Below are 21,589 nucleotides of genomic sequence, written 5' to 3'. Positions count from 1 at the left end.
GGTAAGATTAAGTATAATGAAAGGTTTCTAAATGGTAATTTTTTCCTTTAAAGATGAGCATTTATCTTATTGACCACTTAAAGCATCTTATTCTTATTTAACACACATATTTATACTAAGATAAAATGGTATATATTCTGCAACTAACAGAAACTTACAGATAATTTGGAGTTTATTTGTGCAAAAAGTTTCAAATATCCTTGGCCAAGAAAGTAAATTAAATACATATGTGCAATGCATACAATCTAAGATTTGATTTAAAAAATTAATCAGATATTAATATGTAATATAAAACAGAAGAAAATAAAAACTGGAGCTATAAGAATGTATAGATTCTTATAAGTCACCTACAATAGCAAAGTTGAAACACAAGTTCTATTATTTGTTATTATAAAGAGTAATAGATTCTGTTTACAATGCACCAGACTCATATGAATTTACTAAATTTTCAAAGACTAGAATTTGACACATATGGTGCAAAATTAAAATAGGTTTAATACAATTCAGTTGACTTCTTAAAATTGCTTTTTTTTAAACTTTTAAAAATGTTAATTTCTTACAATCTGCCTCATAGTAGTTGAGAAGATCTAGAAAAGTAAAAACTAGATTCTCAGTTGAGAATATCTTGTTAAGGAGCTCATGAAAAATTGACAGCCAGAATATCTGATTTTATCTTTTAGTAACTGATAATTATGGTCAAGAGATTAAATCTAATCTCTAATTTTCATCCTTAAATATTCTCCTCAATAAAGTACATTTAAAGAGACCACCTAAAATAGATTAAGTTATGTGACACTAGGTGATGTTATGCTTTCCTATAATGATGGTCTTATCTACAACTACATTAAAAATATTTTCTAAAATTTTATAGTTGTAGACTCACAAAAGTCTGTCACTTCTTCACCATTCATTTATTTTAGTTCTTGTTTTAAGAATAAAAGATTTCACACTGAGAGAAATTCACAAGGCCACTGGAGTCCACATTTCATAATCCCATCCATATTAGTAGTTGGTTCTAAGCAGTCCATTACTTGACTTAGAGTTTATCTGCTAAATACTCAGCATGAACACAAAAATTCATGGATGCGAAAAGACTTGTTCTGAATTTCACTACTTTGAAACATTCATTCATTCTAGTGGGTTCAAAGCTTTACCACACTAATGTAAAATATTAATTATTTTAAATATTAATTGTAAAATATTAACGAAAACATATCAATTAAAATAACACTAAATGAAGCCTTCTTGAATTTTCAAGAGACATTATAACAAGACATTTTCTTCCTGCTTTCCTTCAGAAAATGAATTTTCCTTTGGTATATACACCAACATACTGGTGATAGTTTTCTTCAAAGAGATAGATTGGAAAAAGTCCATAGGTCAAATTGTTAAGGCCATTAGCTGACCAAATGACGGTGATGACCAGTTAAAATATGTAGTAGGCCACTTTCAAATCTGAAATCTGTTCTGAATAGAAGAAAGTTTAAATAGTTTATAAACCAATGTTCTGTAAGCAGATACATTAAATGCTGGTAATATTTAGAAGTATTCTAGAATGAGAAAATGTTATTTAGTATTTTATCATGAATAAAGTCAAAGAAGTTTTCATCTCTGCATTATTGTAGTTGAGAAATTTATTAGGTTGTTTATATTTAAAAATTCTGTTAAAAAGTAGATTATGAGTGTTTGAATAAATTAGCAATAATAAAAAGTAAATTTTCATCCTGAAAGGAAAGCTCTGAGAGAGGCATAGAAAAATACCACCCTCCCCTCAATTTTAATTACAGTTCTAAGTTCCTCGATATTTATTTCCTGATAAGTTTCACGTAAAAGTGCTTTTGATCAATAAAAACAAATCAAGAACAACTTATCATAGATTGTGTAAATTAAATGGATTAGGTAAGATAAATTTATCTTCCTTTTACCTTACCAATGAAATCATAATAAGGCATAAAACTAAATTTTTTTGGCATAAAACTTAATTTTTATTTCCAAAAAGAATAAATTTTATCAGTTATAATTTTCCTCAAGCACACAACTATCACTGGAAATTGAAAATAAAATTAATTTAAAAGGCACAAAATGTTATATAATTTCGAGGTGGATGACAAATTCCACTAATAGTAAGCCAGTTTCCATTTTAAGTCCAAAAAAATTATAGTTTCATATCTTGCTAGACATGGAAAATCAAACAGTATCCTATTATGACTGGATCAAGGGTATTACTTTGCAAAAAATCTCATTAAAAAGTTTTGAACAGTGCACAAACTGTAAATGGCAAAAAAGCAGTAGCATGTTCAATGCATCTGAAATAGAACAACTTTTAATATAGAAATTTATACTTAAGTTTTAAAAAGTTGATGTAATATTCTCATACTTAAATAATATACAGTAAGAGTTTCAAGGTAGAGTTTTAGTTATTTTTCTTAGATGCAACCTTCCCTCTTTTTTTTTTTTCACTCCACGACAACCTTAATTCGACAACAGTTTTGAACGGTTGAGTTGTGAGAACGTGAGCAGCTGCTGTTATTATAACTAAAGGTCTGTCTACGGCTTGAGTCTGAGAGACCACATGTTCGGCTGTCCTCTCATCTTGCCATCCTCACCAATTAACTATTAACATGGAGGGCTGTACACATGCTCTTGGGGGCTCTTTAACAGGCTTCTTGGCGAGTGGAACAACTACACAGCAGGGATCTGGGAACTGGGTAATGCTGGAATATAGGGGAGCTGCCCGTAGTTCTGCTCTTTCTAAGGACACTCTACTCCATAGTTTAGCATGTAACAAAGTCTGTATTTAAGTTGGCCATTTTCACATACATTTTTAATATGATGTCTTTGAGCAGATGCTAAAACTATTTTCTAGAAAAAGACGTATAAATATAAGTAATATTACAACCTCACTGGAAAAATTAAGACTATATATTTTTTAAGACACCCATAATACATTTGATGAATAATTTTAGTGTTTTCTTAACAGATATTTAGGATTTATTTTTCTATATTTGTTTCAAAGTGTGCTTGCTCTTTTTTCCTGTGCTGTTACGGAAATAAGTTTTAACCAAAAGAAAATTTAAAAAATGCCAAGTTCAAAGTTGTAAGGCTGAACACAAAATATTTCAAATGCAAATTTAAAAATAATTTTTTCATTCTACTTGCGAAAGTCTTATTATAACAATAAATTCAAGTCAGCTTTGAATCTATGTCATTATTTTCCCTGTTTTAACTTTTCCTCCTCTTTGCAATTTCCTTAACTATGTGTTCCTTCCCTACAATGAAATTAAACATGGGAAGCATGCCAAAAGTATAATAAAGGGTAACTAATCATTACTGTACAAGTCTGACAGAATGCTAATAACTAAAGTAAGAACACTGATTGGCTGTTTTACCAATTTAAGAGATATAGATATTTTATATACTTTTAATTTAGTGATATTTTACACAACATATTTAAATAAAGGTATCACAATTCTACCTACCTATATATGTTTAATTATATGACATTTCCAAGGATATGAAACTATATACCTATTTCCTGCAGAAACCACTATACTATCAAATTCCAAGCTCAAGCATGCAAATACCTAATATACTAATTTTATGCTCCATCCATACTATCTTCTACATTGCTGAAGAAGCTCCACAAGGATGGAAACTTGTTTGTCTTATTCACTATTATATTCCCATGAGTGCCAATGCCTGCAATAAATATGTTAAGTGAATGAGTAAGTTAAATTACCCTTAGACATTCAATCACCATTTAAATCCTGACTTAAGAGTCTATAGGAATGGCACTAGTCATAGTGCAGAGGAAGATGATGTATGATATTAAAAAGAGTCATGGCACAACATGGTGATGTTATGATTTAGACAGCCATCTGACTTCATGCATGCTTCTTGGTCTGTCTCAGGCCTAACCTGTGAGAACATTCTGTCAGAGTCTTTCATGTAAAGAGGAAGAAAGCTGAGGATTTCTACTGCTTTGATGGACTTGTACACCTTATTTTATTTAATATTTTATTTATTTATTTCAGAGAGAGAGAGAGAGAGAGAGAGAATGAGCAGGGGGGAGGGGTAGAGGGAGAGGAAGAAGCAGACTCTCAGCTGAGCAGGAAACCCGATATGGGGCTTGATTCCAGGACCCTGGGATCATGACCTGAGCCGAAGGCAGACAATTAACCACTGAGCCCCCGAGGTACTTTTGTACATCTAATTTTTTTTGTCGCCTGATCTCTATTCAAATTTTCAATTTTGGAAGTCTTTTTAAGTAATAACAATGAAGGTAATGATTGCTGACATATACTGAGTGCCTGCTATGTGTCAGTACTGCGTCAGCACGTTATCTCTAATCCTCTGAATTAGGTATTCTTCACCCCATTTTTACAGAGGAAGAAGCTGAGGCTGACAAAGCTCAGACTTGATTAAAACCCTATATGACTAATTGGGTCTATCTGTCTCCAAAAGCCAAGGCTGTTCCCGTTGCTGAATGCTACCTTATGCACAGTCTTTCTCTTAATTTTGACCTTATTTAAGTACTTCCAGTAAGTAAGCTGCATAGAACGGTGGTTAAGAGTAAGGTAATTAGAGGGTGCTGTGCTGGTCTAAATCTTGAGCTTCACCGTATGTGTGACTTTGGGAAAGTCACTTCAGTTTTTTTTGGTCCCTTGTTTCCTAATCTATAAAATGGAGACAGTAATAGCACCAACAATATGGGCTTACTTTGAGGATAAAATGAGTTAATATTTGAAAAGAGTTGAGGATTGCCAACTGGCTCAGAGAAATAAATCACACTATAAGATTTACTAAATAAACTAATAGTCCCCTGGTTCTGTGTATTTATATGTCTTTGATTAGCTTTGAAAGCATACTGCTTCCAGTTCTTATTCCCTTTCCTTGACTGTGATTCCTTGCCAGTCTTTAAGAGTTATATCCCCTATTTACATCATGATTGGTTTAAGCAAATTGTTACGTCTTATGTTTTCTCCTAAGTACTTTAATAAAAAAACCAAATATTTGGTGAGATGTCATGCTCAAAGAGCAAAAGAATAATTTGTCATCGTTGTTGTTTTATAGCTCAACTGATATTTAGTGCCAGAAAACTATTTATATGATAGCTAGAAAAATTGCCTAGGGAAGAGACTATGGAAAATGGGAAAATTTTAGATGAGCAGTTTTTTAAAAAAGATATCCTCGGGATGCCTCGGTGGCTCAGTGGCTGAGAATCTGCCTTTGGCTCAGGGTGTGATCCTGGAGTCCCAGGATCGAGTCCCACATTGGGCTCCCTGCATGGAGCTAGCTTCTCCCTCTGCCTATGTCTCTGCCTCTCTCTCTGTCTCTCATGAATAAATAATAAAATCTTAAAAAAAATAAAAATAAAAAAGATATCTTTGGGGAATATGTCTTAATTCTGCTCACATTATTTAACCTTAGACCCATTACCAAAGTCTGACCGTACATTCTTCTCTTTCCATTTCAAAATAGTCTTTTTACTGGTACTTTAATAAACATAAATTTAAACTAATCTCTTTCAGTTTTATGAAGTTTTAAATATATCTATAATACCAAAATGTAAATATTTCATAATGTTCAGATATCCAGTCACCTTATCATCTCAATCATTATTTAATTGGTGATATCCAGTCCACCTTATCATCTCAATCATTATTTAATTGGTGATATAGATAGGATGATGTAAGGTCATCTGATAGTATGACTGCTGTTTCCTTACAGAGGATAACTTGAAAAAATTTCTTTTCCTTTTTCACGCATTGATCCCTTTGGGAATAAATAAAAAACATTACATATACAGATGTGTTTATTTCATAATTGTTTTTCTTTGCTTTGCAATTACACATAAGGAAATATGCTTCCACCCTTCTTAGTAGATGTGACTATTAAATCTCATTAACTATGTGACTTTATAAAAACAGAGGTAAGGCTTGTGGGGAATATTCAAGGACATAGTGCTTGTACAGTGCTCGGCCTGTGGTATGTGCCTAAAAGTTATAGTAATTGCAGAGTTGTAGTAGTAGTAAGAGTAGTAGTATTTTCACCAGTATCTAATAAGTCTTTTCCAAGTTTACTTACATCATAATCAAGAAGCTCATTAAAGCTAATTGAACTAATATTAAAGTATTAACTTTATCCTGACTTAACATCATTAATGATGCAAACAATACAAGTATGTGTACAATGTCTAAGGTGATTAGAGATAGGAGTTTCCCTATGATATTCATGTGATTGCAAATGCAAAATAAGTTAGGTTCATGTATAATCTTCAAAGAGCCCTTAAAGGAAAAATAAATTATCCTCTTACAAAATTATAAGTAAATTCTACTGGCCAATTTCTTATTTTTGCCAAACTTTTCAGTTATAAGACTTGAAATATCCCGGTATGCCCTATTGCCCTATATATAATTAAGGTAACTAAATGCCACTTTAATACATTGGCCAAAAAAAAAAAAAAAAAATACATTGGCCATTTGCAGATAAGGTTGGGAAATGTTAGAAAAAAGATGCTAATATCACATAATTTATAGTGAAGATTCAAGAGATTTCAACAATAAGATATTAGAAATAATTTCCTAGGAATCATTATTTCTTTAATTAACCTTTTTAAAAGATTTTATTTATTTATTCATGAGAGACACAGAGAGAGAGAGAGAGGCAGAGACATAGGCAGAGGGAGAAGCAGGCTCCAGGCAAAAAAGCCTGATGTGGGACTTGATCCCGGGAGCCCAGGATCACGCCCTGAGCCAAAAGCAGACGCTCAACTGCTGAGCCACCCAGGCGTCCCCCTTTAATTAACTTTTATCAAACATCTAGAAAAAGCCTAGTTGCTGTGCTAGGAATTTTTATACTTTATTGTCTTTAATGATATATTATTATCAAAAACCTAAGCTGACAAAAAAACAAATTATAAATATGTGTCCCTAACTTCCCAGAGACTATAAAGTATTAGATATATAAGATTATATTAAATCACATGTTTGAGGCAGACAATAAGTACCTTGGTAAATAGTAATAATAATAAAAAGAACTAGTGAATGTAAAGTGTGTTAGCATATATTTAGAATGTTAATTAATATGTCAAAAACCATTTGAGAACACGAACTACAGCTGTGTAAAAAATTCAAATTGGAATATAATGATCCACTAGTATAAGATAAAACTATACAACTTTTAGATGAAAACATAGGAAAAAGACCCAAGTGAGGGTAAAGATTTGTAAAAATGGGAGGAATAGAGGAGAGAAACTGCCCTATTAAGACTAAAAACTTCAGCTCTTCAAAAGATACTGTTAACAGAAAAGCCCAAGGTATAGACTGGAAAAAAATTATTGCGAAGATATACTTAAAATATTTAAAGAATTTTACCATTCAATGAGAAGATAAATAACTCAAAACAATGGACAAAAGACATAGCCAAAAGAGGATGGGCAAATAGCCAACTAGTATATGATAAGATGGTCAACATCATTAGTTATCAAAGAAATGCAAATTACCACAATGTCATACATTTCACATACATTATGATGGTTAAAAAATAAAAGACTGAAAATAAAAAGGTTTGGAGGGATGGGATTCCTAGAGAGATGAAAATACATTATCTGTATAAAGACTCACACATTAATGTCCATTGCAGTTTTACTCATAATAGCCCATCAGTAGGAAGAAGATAAAGTATGCTATATTTTTACATTAAAAAACTAGCAATAAAAGTAAACTGTGACACATATAACACAGTTATATGTAGATGGTGCTGATATTAACCAATTCGATTGTCTGATATTGTATAATGAAATGTGTAAATATTTGGAAGATCTGTATAACTTGGTGAACCAATGCCCTCCAAATGACCAAGGAATGAAATGCTGATATCTTAAATGGGTAAAAGACCCATTCGAAGTGCAAGATAAATCAATGCTTTTTAGTGTAATGTAATATGAAAAAGTTCACTGATACAGCTTTTGATTCTACATTGTAATTAATGTTTATAAAACTATTACTTTTTGAGTTTCAGTGTATATTGAAGAAGAATCTAAGTTATCTGAAAAAGCTATTAAAACTGTCCTCTCTGGGCACCTGGGTGGCTCAGTCCGTTAAATGTCTGTCTTCTCAGGTCATGATCCCAGGGTCCTGGAATCGAGGTCTGTTTCGGGCTCACTGCCCCCCTACTTGCCACTCTGCCTGCTTGTGCTCTAACAAATAATATCTTTTTAAAAAAAAGGGCCAACAAAAGACAGTTCTCCCTTTTCCAGAAATGTTATCTGTGTGAAGTCAGATATTCTTTTCTTTTTTCAACCAAAACAATATATCACAGTGGGTTGACTAAGGAAGCCAATATTAGAACCTGCTATTTTCTATTAAGGAAAAATGTAAAAACATTACTCTTCTTGCTATTTTTTTTTGTTTTGGAAAATCATTATTTTTTACAGTCATGTAATGAGTTTATTATTATTTTAACTGAATTCATAAATATTTAAAAATTTCTCAATACATACAAGCCAAATGAATAAAAGTGTTGAGATCTTCCATAGTTTTTAAGAGTGTAAAGAGGTTCTGAGACTAAAAAAAAAGTTTGAGAACTACTGGACTAAAGTTCTGATCTGGTATCCTCATAACTCTATCAGATTTACTAACTATTTTGTAACTTTTTTTTTTTTTATCAGCAGCTTTAATGATAAAGTTCACATACCATACAATTCACTCATTTAAAGTATACAATCAGTGCTTTTTTAGTATTCACAGATATGTGCAACCATCACTCAAGGCAATTTTATAACATTTTCTCCACCTTAAAAAAAAACAAACCTTAAATCTTTTTACAAATCACCCCTCCACATACTTAAGGTCTCCTTGTCTCCCTACACTCCAAGTCCTAGGTAACACTATTTATTTTCTGACTCTATATAATTTACTTATTCAAGACCTTCATATTAATGAAATCATATAGTATATATTTTTGTGTGATGACTTCTTTTACTTGTCATAATCTTTTTAAGGTTCATCCATCTAACAACAAGTATTAGTACTTTATTCCTTTAGACCCAAATGTTATTTCATTGTATAGATATACCACATTTGCTTATCTAGGTATCAGTTATTAGAAATTTAGTCTGTTTCTATCTTTTGGCTCTTAGGAATAATGGTGCTCTAAACATTCATGCACAAGTTTCTATTTGGACATATGGTCTCATTTTTCTTGATATATACTAATGATTGGAATTGCTGGGTCATATGGTAACTCTACGTTGAATCAATGAAAAGTGCAGACTACTTCCAAAGCACCCATACCCGTTAACATTCCCACCAGCAGGGTACAATGGTTCCAATTTCTTCATCTTGCCAACACTTACAGCTACCTGAGGTTCTATTTTACCCATCCTAGAGTGTGAAGTGGTGTCTCATAGTAATTGTGATTAGCATTTTCGATGATTATGTTGAGCACCTTTCATGTGCTAATTGGCCATTTTTCTGTCTTCCTTGGAAAAATGTATATTCAAATTTCTTTCCCTCCCCCCTTTTTTTTTTACTGAGTTGTCTTTTTTGTTTTTAAGATTTTATTTATTTATTCATGAGAGACACACACACAGAGAGAGAGAGAGAGAGAGGCAGAGACACAGGGAGGGAGGGAGAAGCAGGCTCCCTGCAAGAAGCCTGATGCGGGACTGGATCTTGGATCCCAGGATCATGTCCTGGGGCAAAGGCAGACGACCAACCACTAAGCCACCCTTGAGTTGTCTTTTTATTATTTAGTTGAAAGCATTCTTTGTGTGTTATAGATACAAATCTCTAATCAGATATATGACTTGTAAATATTTTCACCTATCTGTAGGTGGGCTATCTGTAACGATTTCTTGATGGTATCCTTTGAACATAAAAGTTTTTCATTTTGAGGTGCTTGGCTGGCTCATTTGGTAGAGTATGGGACTCATCATCTCAGGGTCATGAGTTCAAGCCCCACAGTAAGTATGGAACGTACTTTAAAGAAAAAAAGTTTCTAAGTTTGATGGGATCTCATTTGTCTATTTTTTTTTTCATCGTTTGTGCTTTTGGTGCCATATCTAAGAATCCTTTGCCAAATCTAAAGTTAAGAAGTTTTTCCCTAAGTTTTTTTCTTAGAGTTCTATATTTTGTAGCTCTAACATTTTAGGTCTTTGATCCATTTGTTAATTTTTGTACATGCTGTGGGGTTACAGATCAACTACATTCCTTGGCATATGCCTATCTAATTGTCCCATTCCATTTGTTGAAAAAGATGATTCTTTTCTTACTGAATAGTTTTGGCACCCTTGTTGAAATCAGTTGACCATACAAATACGGATTTGTTTCTGGACTCTTAATTCCATTCCATTGATTTATATGACTATTCTTATGATAGTACTGTACTATCTTTAACCATTATTTGATAATAACTTTTGCAATTGAGAAATATGAGACCTACTTTATTCCTTTTTAGGATGATTTTGGCTATTCTAAATCCTCTGGAATTCCATAGCTGTTTTAGAATCAGCCTACAGATTTCTACAAAAATGTCAGCTGGAATTCTGATAGGGAATGTGTTAGATCTGTAGATCAGTTTGGAGACTGATCATATTAATTCTGAACCTTCTGACCCATGAATGTGGGAAGTTTTTCCATTCATTTAGGTATTGAAAATTTCTTTCAACAATGTTTTGTAATTTTCAGAGTGTAAGTTTTACATTTTCCTTGTTAAAATTATTCCTAAGTATTTTATTCTTTTTGGTGCTATTATGAATGCAACTGTTTCCTTAACTTCATTTTCAGATCGTAACACAAGATTTTTTTTTTAAAGATTTTATTTATTTATTCATGAGAGACACAGAAAGAGTCAGAGGCAGAGACACAGGCAGAGGGAGAAGCAGGCTCCATGTTGGGAGCCCTACGTGGGACTCGATCCCAGGTCTCCAGCATCAGGCCCTGGGCTGAAAGCAGCGCTAAACCGCTGAGCCACCCGAGCTGCCCGTAACACAAGTTTTTAATGTTTACCTTCCCACTAGAGAACTAGAGAGTAGTACTGGTAGGAATCAGTATCTCTCATTCATCTTAAAATTTCCACTGATATGTGAAGTGGACTACAGCACTACCAGTCACCCAAAAACAGTGTAGAAGAAATGAATGAATGAATAAAACAATAAAAAACAGCTTCAATAACTAAATTTATAAGAAATATAGATTTTTCTCCCCAATTTGTTAAAAGGGAAATATTTGGATTTAAGAAATATTGATATGAGAGGTGCCTGGCTGGCTCAATTTGGACAGCATGCAACTTGTGATATCAATTAAGGGTTGTGAGTTTGAGCCCCATATTGGGGATAGTGTTTACTTGAGAAAAACAAAAAAGAAATCTTGATGTGAAAAGTCAAAAATTTTTTTCTGATTAAGATCTAATTTTTATTTTGCTAAATGTTGGTAATTATTAAAGAGCAATGTTAACTTGAACAGCAGGAAGTTGCTATGGTAACCCTCAGAAAGCTCAAAAGCACAAGTCCCTGACAATGTATGCTGTCAATTACACTCCTCTTCCACTTGTGCAGAAGGAAATATAGCGCTACATCAGACTACCTTAAAATTTTTAGTCACTTAAAACAGTGACTTTTTCTTAAAGGAAAATATGAACCTTTTCCTGTGCATTGAAGGAAAGCTCAAGGATTCATGTTTCACAAACTTCAAAGCCCTCAAAGTCTCAGCTTTAACCTTTTTACAATATATTTAAATACAGTACCTTAAAATGTCATTTCTTGATCTCCTTGGCAATCTCCAAATTTCATTTATATCTCATTATTTCTGTGAATGCATTTAAATGTAGAGTTTGCACAGACCCCCCTAGATCAGATGAGCCCCATGTCATTTCTAGATCTAATATAAAAGACATGAGATTTACCAGCTTTGAATGAGTTTCAGAATAAAACTCTGTTATATATTCTAATACGCGGTTCTGGAATCCAATTCTCTGGGTTCAAATCATGGTTTCTCAAGTATTGAACAATGATCTAGTTTCTTAATTTTTTCTGTATGTCAGTTTTCCTATGTATAAAATGGAGATCATAACACAGTTACATAAAATTTTATAAGAACTGTTAGATCCTGACTTTAAGTGTTTTATATTTGTTAGTAGCTATCATTATTGTTATTATTATGATTTCCTAGAGAAATAAAGGAAAACAAAATTCAAAATTGTTATGTAATAAATGTCATTTCAAATCGTTGTTTTAGTATATACATTTGGAAAAGATGGTTTCAGTGATTTAGTTTATTTTGCCTTTCACATTCCATTCACTGCAGCTGATTTTTCATTATATTATTTTTAGTATTGAGTTTGTTACAGAAATATATATAATACTGTGGAAAAATATATGATAATAAAACACAGCTTCAGTAATTAAATTGATAAGAAATGCAGATTTTTTTCTCCCCAATTTGTTGAAAGGGAAATATTGGGATTTAAGAAATATGATATGAGAGGTGCCTGGCTTACTCAATTTGGACAGCATGCAACTCATGATGTCAATGCAGGGTTGTGAGTTTCTCTATTACCTATACAATAATAATAATGATGGAAAACTGTCCCAAACTTGGCTCTTGAATATTTAAAAAAAAAAACAAACTGGGAAGGGCACCTAGGTGGCACAGTTGGTTGAGCATTCGACTCGATTTTGGCTTGGATCATGGTCTTAGGGTTATGAGGTTGAGCCCCGTGTTGGGCTCTGAGCTGAGCATGGAGCCTGCGTAGGATTCTCTCTCCCTCTTCCTTTCTCGTCCATGTCCCTCCTCCACACTCTCTCTCTCTCTTAAGGGAAAAAAATGAAATAAAAAAAGATAAAATAATTTTTTAAAATAGTTTTATTTATTTAAGTAATCTCTACACACCAGGTGTAGAGACTAATGACCCTGAATCAAGAGTTGCATGCTCTTCCTTCCGATTGAGCCAGCCAGGCACCCCAGCCTCTTTATTACTCTTAAGAAAAGGAATTTTTGAGCTGTCAAGGAAAATCTTGTAAAGATCCCTCTTTTTATATCTGGGAGGACTGAGCTCCTTTCCTGAGATTCTAGCTTCAGAAGGTTTATACACAGAAACAAGGGAAGAACGGGACTTGTCCTGTCCAGATCAGTATTTTTTTTTTTTTATATTTTCCTTCAAAATTTTGAACATGGAAAAAGATATATAACATAAAATTTATCATTTTAACCATTTTTAAGTATACAGTTCAGTGATATTAAATACATTCATAATGTGCTACCATCACCACTAACAATTTCCAGATCTGCCTTCATTTTGTAGAACTAAAACTCTGTATCTATTAAGAAATAAATTGCCATTTCCTTGTCCCCCTAGACAAGGAAACACCTGCTACTGTTGGTCTCTATGGCAAACACCATGCTACTGTTGGTCTCCATGATTTTTTACTCCTTTAAGTACCCCATGTAAATGGAGTCACTGTATTTGTCTTTTTGTGATTGACTTATTTCTTTTAGGATAATGTCCTCAAGATTTATCAGTGTTGATGCATATATCAGAATTTCCTTCCTTTTCAAGGTTGAATAATACTCCACTGTAATTTAGGCTACATCTTGCTTATCAATTTGTCTGATAATTGATACCTAGATTCCTTCCACATTTTTGCTATTATAAATAATGTTGCTATAAAAATAGGTATACAAATATTCCTTCAAGATCTATGTCCAGATCAGCTCTATGATTAGTGAAAAGAAATCAGTAAAAATCAACCTCATGACACAATACTATATGTTTACAAGAAATCAAAGAAAAAATAATAACATTATTAAAAATGGACTTACGACATACTCACTGTATATTAAAACCATAAATACACAACAATTTAACAATCTAAAGTAAAAGACATTTTCCTCCCTAGCATTTCTGAAATCTGTTTTACTTAAGTGGCTTACGAAAATAATTTATTAGACTCAGACTCACAAAGCATTTATGTATTGCTCTTCATTATGTTGCACTTGTTAGGGGAAAGAAAGGTTCTTACTTGGATAAGATGTGTTGGCATTGTTATGATACAGGCTGAAAGAGAGGTTCGTAGAAGACCACGGAGAACATACAGGAACTTTGTAAGGCTGTGGCTGTTGTCACAGTTTTCTGTACAGCAAATGTCATCTCCCCATAAAGGTGAACCAAGATTCTGGATTCCTATTCTTAAAATGTTTTTCTGTTTTTTCTAAAGGAAAGTGGGAAGGAGGCAAACATATTAGCTTCGGTTAACCAACAGGATACCTCTTTCACTTCTCTTTGCCAGTTTTTAAATTTATAAAAGATTAGGAAGATAATGTCAGTAGAGGTGGTAAAAACCTTTATCTGTAGTTAGTGTAAGGCAATATAAAGGAAATCATTATTACAAGAGTATTAAAAACAACTGATTTTTTTTTCTTACTTTTGGAAAATCTGAAGAGTATCAAAAGCCTCAAGCTTCTATATTTTAAGAGTGACTACGCTAATAATTATGTTTGGGGCACCGGAAATAATATATAAAAAATCAGTTAGCAATAAAGAACATCTAAACCAGAATGCTACGAGCCATATTCAGTATTACAAGATTCCACAAGTTTTTCAATAAACTATAATTTGCTCAATATTTCTCTTTTAATGCTATTGTGTCCAATGCCTGATACTTTATTTGAAAGAAGTTTAAAATGTGTGTTTTGGTTTTACGCTCTACATATGTCTTTACTTACTCTTCTTGAAGCTATTTTTACAAAATAATTTAAGTTTAATACTTTTCATAAAATTGAACAAGTGGACATTTAGAAGTCAAGTCTACTGAGATTAAGGTCATAATAGTGACTGACATTTCCTGGGAAAAGAACATTTAAACATTTAAAAACCATTTTAAAAACCAAAGAACATTTAAAAACCATTGAATAAAACCTAGGATGATTATAAGTGCTTGCCATAAATGTATTTATAAAAAATTGTACTGTTTGGGTTATTCTAATGGAACAAATGTTTTATAAACGCTTTCTTTAGTAATCTGGCAAAATTTCTGGGCAAAGGAGGAGAAATTAGCAAAACCTGGTATATGGGAATAATTGAAAAATTGTTATTACAATTCTAATGGGAAAAGTAAGTTTTTTTCTCTTAAAGCAAAAATTTGGAACATGTGCCATTTCTGAGTGTGATTTCTGATGAAGCCAGATCCTATATCACTTGTTATTGCTATAATAAAACTAATAAAATTTATTTAACTACTACAATTTATTAACCAACCACTGTCTCCTTGATATTACAGATAAAAGTTGAGTTTGTGTATTTTTGAGAACTAATCAACAAAGAAAAGTAGGGAAAATGAATAAAACGCTGAAATGTTAGAAGAGGAAAAACAAAAAGGTACAATAAATAGTAAGATGGGTAAGACAGATATTCACAGCCTGAACTGTGCAACTAAGACGTGGTTCTGGGCAAGACACATACACTACTTAGGCATTTGTTTTCTCATCTTTACAATAAAAAGAATAGAACAGAATATTGTTCTATGAGACCATACAATTCTTCAAATATAAAAAGGGACACAATGGGTTGGATAAAGCTATTAAAATGAGATTACAGAAAAAGGAATTTAGTTTAAGCACATTAAAAAAAACCTTCCTGACTCCAAGGATCTGAAACATACTATTAAGGCAGCCGGTCCAGTTTTCTTTTCTGTTTGTATTAAGTTTATAATAGTCAATCACATTAAGATATATGTTAACAATCCTTGGCAGTTCATAAAAGTTGTTTTCTTCTTTCTTTTTGCATTACTTGAATGAAATGAAGTAATAATATGTACGATGGCATGTGTTAGAAATTTAAATAAGTTTTTGATGAAATCATGTAAAATGTCTGTAAATAGGTAGGTTATCCCTCATACTGTATTACTTAGAGCCTCAGTATTTAAGTAAAATGGCACAATTAAGTTTCATTTTGTCATCCCTAAACTTGTTTTCTCATAAATTGAGCTTAAATTAGATTCTCAAAACAAAGAGCAATCTGGACAAAGGGAGAGAAACTCTCCCCCAAAATCTAGGTACTAGAACAAAATCTGAAGGTAGAGGGAGAGAAGTATTATATTGTTTCCCCTGTCAACATTTCAGAAATTAAAGGTCAGTTGTATATTTTAACCCAGTCACTATTATACCAACTATTATAATCAAAGAACACGTGCTAAAAGTTTATAACAAAAATGCTGTTAGGTCCAGAAGCTGGAGAACTACAGAGGTTTGGCAACTTTGACAGAAACACTGTCATATCTGAAGATTAAGATGAAAATATTAAGCCAAAGAATGAACGATAAGATATGTAAGTGAGGTAGGTACTCAGCATATTAGAACATAACTGAGCATAATACTTCAACATAGGGTATACATTTATATATATATTTTTAAATGATAGTAATTACAAAAACAAAGGCTGAATTACAGATTACCTGTGTAATTTTAGAATCTAATTCCTTTGCTATGCCATATAATAATGGAGCACATCGTAAGGCATAATAAAATTAAAAAGATAAATTCTAGTTGAAAGCTGAATAATAAATAGTTTAATTTATTTCTATGAGAGCATCTAAAATATTTAATCTGGTATTCTAAGTAAAATCAGTGTTCAAATTTCGTTTTTACTGCACATTCTTAGATACTTAAAAATCATAACTTAAATGAAATTGTGACAGCAATTTGTAAATGTCTCCACTCCAAATATCTTTATAGATGAGCTATATACTACTTACTACCAAGGTTTTTTGGTTTTACCAATTATATATGGTAGTATATAATTACCTTGTATTTATATATGAATATATTAAAATATATAAATAAAGTGTATAAATATATATAAAAAATATATAAAAACCTAGTATTATATATTAGCATATAACACTCAATTCCTTATAGCCTACTTCAAATAAACTAAATTAGGTTATTTGAAAATGTAAGTTTATTTGAAAATGTAGTGACAGAGAAAGCAAGATGAAAATTTCCTTTTAAAAGGAAGGATTCATTTCAGTATCAGAACATTATTTTGGCTCAGGAATAATAGTCTTTGAAGTAGTGCTTCAGAGATGCATTTTTTGTGGCTTCTTGAACTCATCTAAAGTTTCTGAGATAGGGAGGTGGGCGGGGTGTGGGGGTGACTGGGGGACGGGCACTGAGGGGGGCACTTGATGGAATGAGCACTGGGTGTTATTCTATATGTTGGCAAATTGAACACCAATAAAAACAAAGATAAAGAACCTATCTCTCTTCTAAAAAAATAAAATAAAGTTTCTGAGATAGAGGTGTAAATGAGGTGATTTAGCAAATGATACATTCTATAATAAAATAATATGGACATTTATTAACATAAAAATGTAACATAAACTTTATGTTTTAGTTCCAATAAAATAGGAAATATATTTTATGATAACTTGCTAGCACGTGGTAAATTTTTTTAGCATTCTTGGTATTCACCTTGTAAATATCTACCTCAACTCTGTTTAATCTCAGAGTTAATAGTTGTAGAACCTCTGGTTCAGAGAGACAAGTTCAGTTTGTTGAATCAACTTTCATAAAATAAAATACTATTTACTGAAATGGTGTTTTTTCATACTCAAATAAACAACTAAGAAAACAAATATTTTATTCCCTTCCAATAATAGCTTACTGATCAAGGGTCCTTTAGATGGATGTGTGTACATATATGTGTGTATATGCATATATATATGTAAGTATGTGTGTATCTTTATGCTATTGCCTTTGCTTTTTTGCATTTTATAAAATTTCTTGCTCTTAAAAGATATGCCATCATTCTGTAAGAACAGCAGCTCTGCACACTGTATCATAGGAACTGTTATGACATGCCTGTTTCCATAGTAACCACAGCGAGTGGGGAGAGGTGTCTGTCAGGGACCAATTTACCTCTCCAGACACAGGGAGGACACAGTGCCCATAAATCTTAGCTAGGACCAAAAATGGAGCAACAATGAACAAAATAAAATTGTATTAAAAACCAAGGACCATATCAAAAACTGTAACATACATGAAGAGCCATCTATAAATAAATGTGTATGCTTCACCACACACATAAGTATTTTCAACTTACTAATGATGATGAAAAAAATGATTATCAAAAAAATTTAAAAATTATCTTTCTGTGGAAAAAACACTAACTATAGCAGTAAAGTTTATAAGAATACTTAAAATTAATGGATTTAGAGCAAATGCAATTGATAATGCCAAAAATAAGTCTTTGGGATTCTTTGCTTTCTTCAATAAAAATAATGGTGCTCTGGAAATAACTGTGGTAAAATAATAATAATGAACTGAAAGTCTTTAGCAGCTATAGCAATTAAAATCACTGAGAAAGATTTCTGAAAGGCATGATATCTAGAAATAAAATTTCTCTCATTTTAAGGTAAACTAACCGGAACATCTTTAATAGTACGAATTTGGAATCTTTAATCGTGGGAATTTAAAAACTTCCATTTTTAAAAACAGAGCTACAGAGAAATAATTAAGATATCAAATATTTTAACATAGCAAATAAAATGCATTTTTATGCATTTTTGAGACAACTCAAAGCATGATATAATAAGAAATAAAATCTTAAAATAATTCTTACTCTTAAGGTAATTCAATTATGGACTGGTTGACTAATATAATAAATTTAGATAAGAAAGTATAAGTCTTGACTATTTATTTAAAAGATTTTATTTATTTATGCATGAGACACACACACACACACACAGAGAGAGAGAGAGAGAGAGAGAGAGAGAGAGAGAGAGAGAGGCAGAGACACAGGCAGAGGGAGAGCAGGTTCCATGCAGGGAGCCCGACGTGGCACTTGATCCGGGGTCTCCAGGATGGCACCCTGGGCTGAAGGCGGGGCTAAACCATTAAGCCACCCGGGTTGCCCCAAGTCTTGACTATTAAAGAGTAATTTTCAAAATGTGGCTATTTATTAATTCCAGGTGCTACAAATATGTATTTAAAATTAATTTATGGGGGATCCCTGGGTGGCGCAGCGGTTTGGCGCCTGCCTTTGGCCCAGGTCACGATCCTGGAGACCCGGGATCGAATCCCACGCTGGGCTCCCGGTGCATGGAGCCTGCTTCTCCCTCTGCCTGTGTCTCTGCCTCTCTCTCTCTCTCTGTGACTATCATAAATAAATAAAAATTTAAAAAAATTAATTTATGTCAGAATGTACATATACATCTGTGTATCCAATGAGAACTTGGCTAAAACTTTAAATACACATTAACAATTAAAGTAAGGTTGCCTGTGCTCTGCTCATTTACATCTTCTGTGCTTGGAAACAGCTTGTTCACTATTGATTATTCTAAAACCTTCTGGGTTTACCTCTAGAGAGTTTAAAAACAACATTACATAAATGATTATAAAAGGCTTTGAAGGTACTCAATACCTGGGGATTGGATCCATCAAATCCTTCCTCATATATGACGTTCTGGATAAACTGAAGCAGCTTTATGTAGCCATGGGTTAAAGAACTGTGGGTAAGAAGTGGTTCAAATATATAAATGGGCTTATTATACAGGAAATTCAAAATCTAAGCTGTAACAGTAAGGAAATAATTAAAATTTATGAGATTATCTAAATATAATATAAAATGAACCAAAATAGTATAATTTAAAAATGTAAAGTCAATACATCGAGAAATAAATTACAATGCCTTCTATTCACTAGCTCAGTGTTCTTGATATCATGGGAAGATAAAAATCTACGGAGACTGAGATGGCTTAATTATGTCAAGCTTAGTTACCTCCTAGAAAATTAATGATTTAATGAAGCAACCTACAAGATGAAGCCACTATAGCTTTTCAGTAGTAATCATAGATAATTAACACAGAATTAATGAACTTCTATGCCAATTACACCTGAATCAATGTCTTGATCACCTAAGCTCATCTGAAAAGTTTTAATTTTCTTAGAACAAACTGCTAAAATAATGGTAATTTAAAATTTTGATCTTTTAAGGCATATAAAGACAAGTGAGTATAATTTCCTTTGTTTTTAAAATGAAAATAATATATGAATTCAAGAAGACAAATTATCTCTCACATGAATATTAGTATTAATATTAATATTTAAAAATATTTTACAAAAATAGGGAGGCTGGAAGGCTTATTTGGTACAGTATGAGATTGGTGATAATGGGGGCATGAGTTCAAGCCTCATGTTAGGTGTAGAGCTTAATTAAAAAATGTTTTTACAAATGTTATGAAACATCTCAAGAAATTTAGTAACTGTGAAGAACATCTGGTTTAACACTGACTAAGTTTAATATTCTTGATAACGCACTGCTTGCGTGCCATGGCTAAACATTAATTGTTATGATAATGAGGTTCTGGAGCATAGTTATTTCATAGACATTTTAGTGACTGATGCTGTTAGAGCTGTGGGTGTCCTTAAAAATACAGGTGTTTGCTTTACTGTGATCCCAAATAAAGCAACCACATATGCAGAATAAATGCCCTAAAGAAAAAAATGAAATATAACTTGAAGCACACATGCAACATTAAAGAACAGAACAAGTTAGAAAAGTAGAAGACTACTTAGTGTGCAAAAACAATAGTAGGTTGTTCAGCCTGTTGCATATCTCTGTAAATGTTTTGTTTAACAGCCAGAGCTAGCCCCAAAGTACCTAACAAAAACAAAAAGGAAAACCAAGAGAAAGGAATGTTGTTATGTACAAAACAAATATGACTCCAATTAAAGGCTTTGGCAGTATGGTTATCTCATATAGTTACTTCTCTGTTTTCAGTGAGGGTACTCTGGATTACACGGACACGTTTTTCCAGTGTAATGAGTGAAGAAATGTGTCTATAAAAAATGATATTCCATAATGGCACTGATGTAACTCCTTCATAAATATATGAATATATAAATATACATAAACACATAAATATATACAAATAAATAAGTAACATATTTTGTCCCTGCTGGCTCAACTTTCAGAAGGTGGTACTGCTGTTTGAATGCACGTTTTTCAATTCCTATTTGGGTCAATTACAGTTGCACAAGGGGTAAATCTGCTCCAAGGTCCCAGATTATGAAATGAATTTCAGCCAGCCATTTGATCAATGTCAGGATGGGTTAAAGGAGGGTGGATCATGAATATATCCAGTTCATTCTAATCCACGAATAATGAATCTACTCAAGACATTATTTCATATATTACAAAAAGTTTCTTAAGCATTTTTCCTTCTGCCCCAAATTGTTTAATAATAAAATTTGCCTTAAGCACATGGTAGTAAATTTCCAGTCTGAGGTACATTACTAGATACCACATACATAAATTACTTCTGAGTTTCTCATTGCAATCACTCAATCAATACAATCGATTATTTCATATTCTTCCAGTCTGTTAAGGTAACTATATTAGAGCTAAGATTCTCTTCAAAGATGGTGGAGAAGTTTGATAGTAGAACTAAAATAGAGACATAAAGCCAATACATCTTACTCTCTTTCCTTATTTTTTTTTAAAGATTTTATTTATTTATTAATGAGAGACACAGAGAGAAGCAGAGACATAAGCAGAGGGAGAAGCTGGCTCCTCGAAGGGAGGCCGA

The 21,589-nt window shown here is 32.4% G+C and overlaps 1 protein-coding gene across 1 annotated transcript in view; it reads right to left on the bottom strand.

The window, feature by feature from the left end:
• The window catches only part of ELP4 (elongator acetyltransferase complex subunit 4), a 240,991-nt gene that overhangs the window by 132,677 nt on the left and 86,725 nt on the right, over positions 1–21,589 (bottom strand). The window contains exons 6-7 of the mRNA XM_026012786.2: positions 19,423–19,507; positions 14,024–14,212 (exon numbers count right to left, since the gene is read on the bottom strand). Of these exons, the coding sequence (XP_025868571.1) occupies positions 14,024–14,212; positions 19,423–19,507 (274 nt within the window). The remainder of the gene's footprint in view (positions 1–14,023; positions 14,213–19,422; positions 19,508–21,589) is intronic.

Source organism: Vulpes vulpes, chromosome 5 (assembly GCF_048418805.1).
Source record: "Vulpes vulpes isolate BD-2025 chromosome 5, VulVul3, whole genome shotgun sequence".
NCBI classification, from domain to species: domain Eukaryota; kingdom Metazoa; phylum Chordata; class Mammalia; order Carnivora; family Canidae; genus Vulpes; species Vulpes vulpes.
This window is presented reverse-complemented; position numbering and strand designations above follow the sequence as displayed.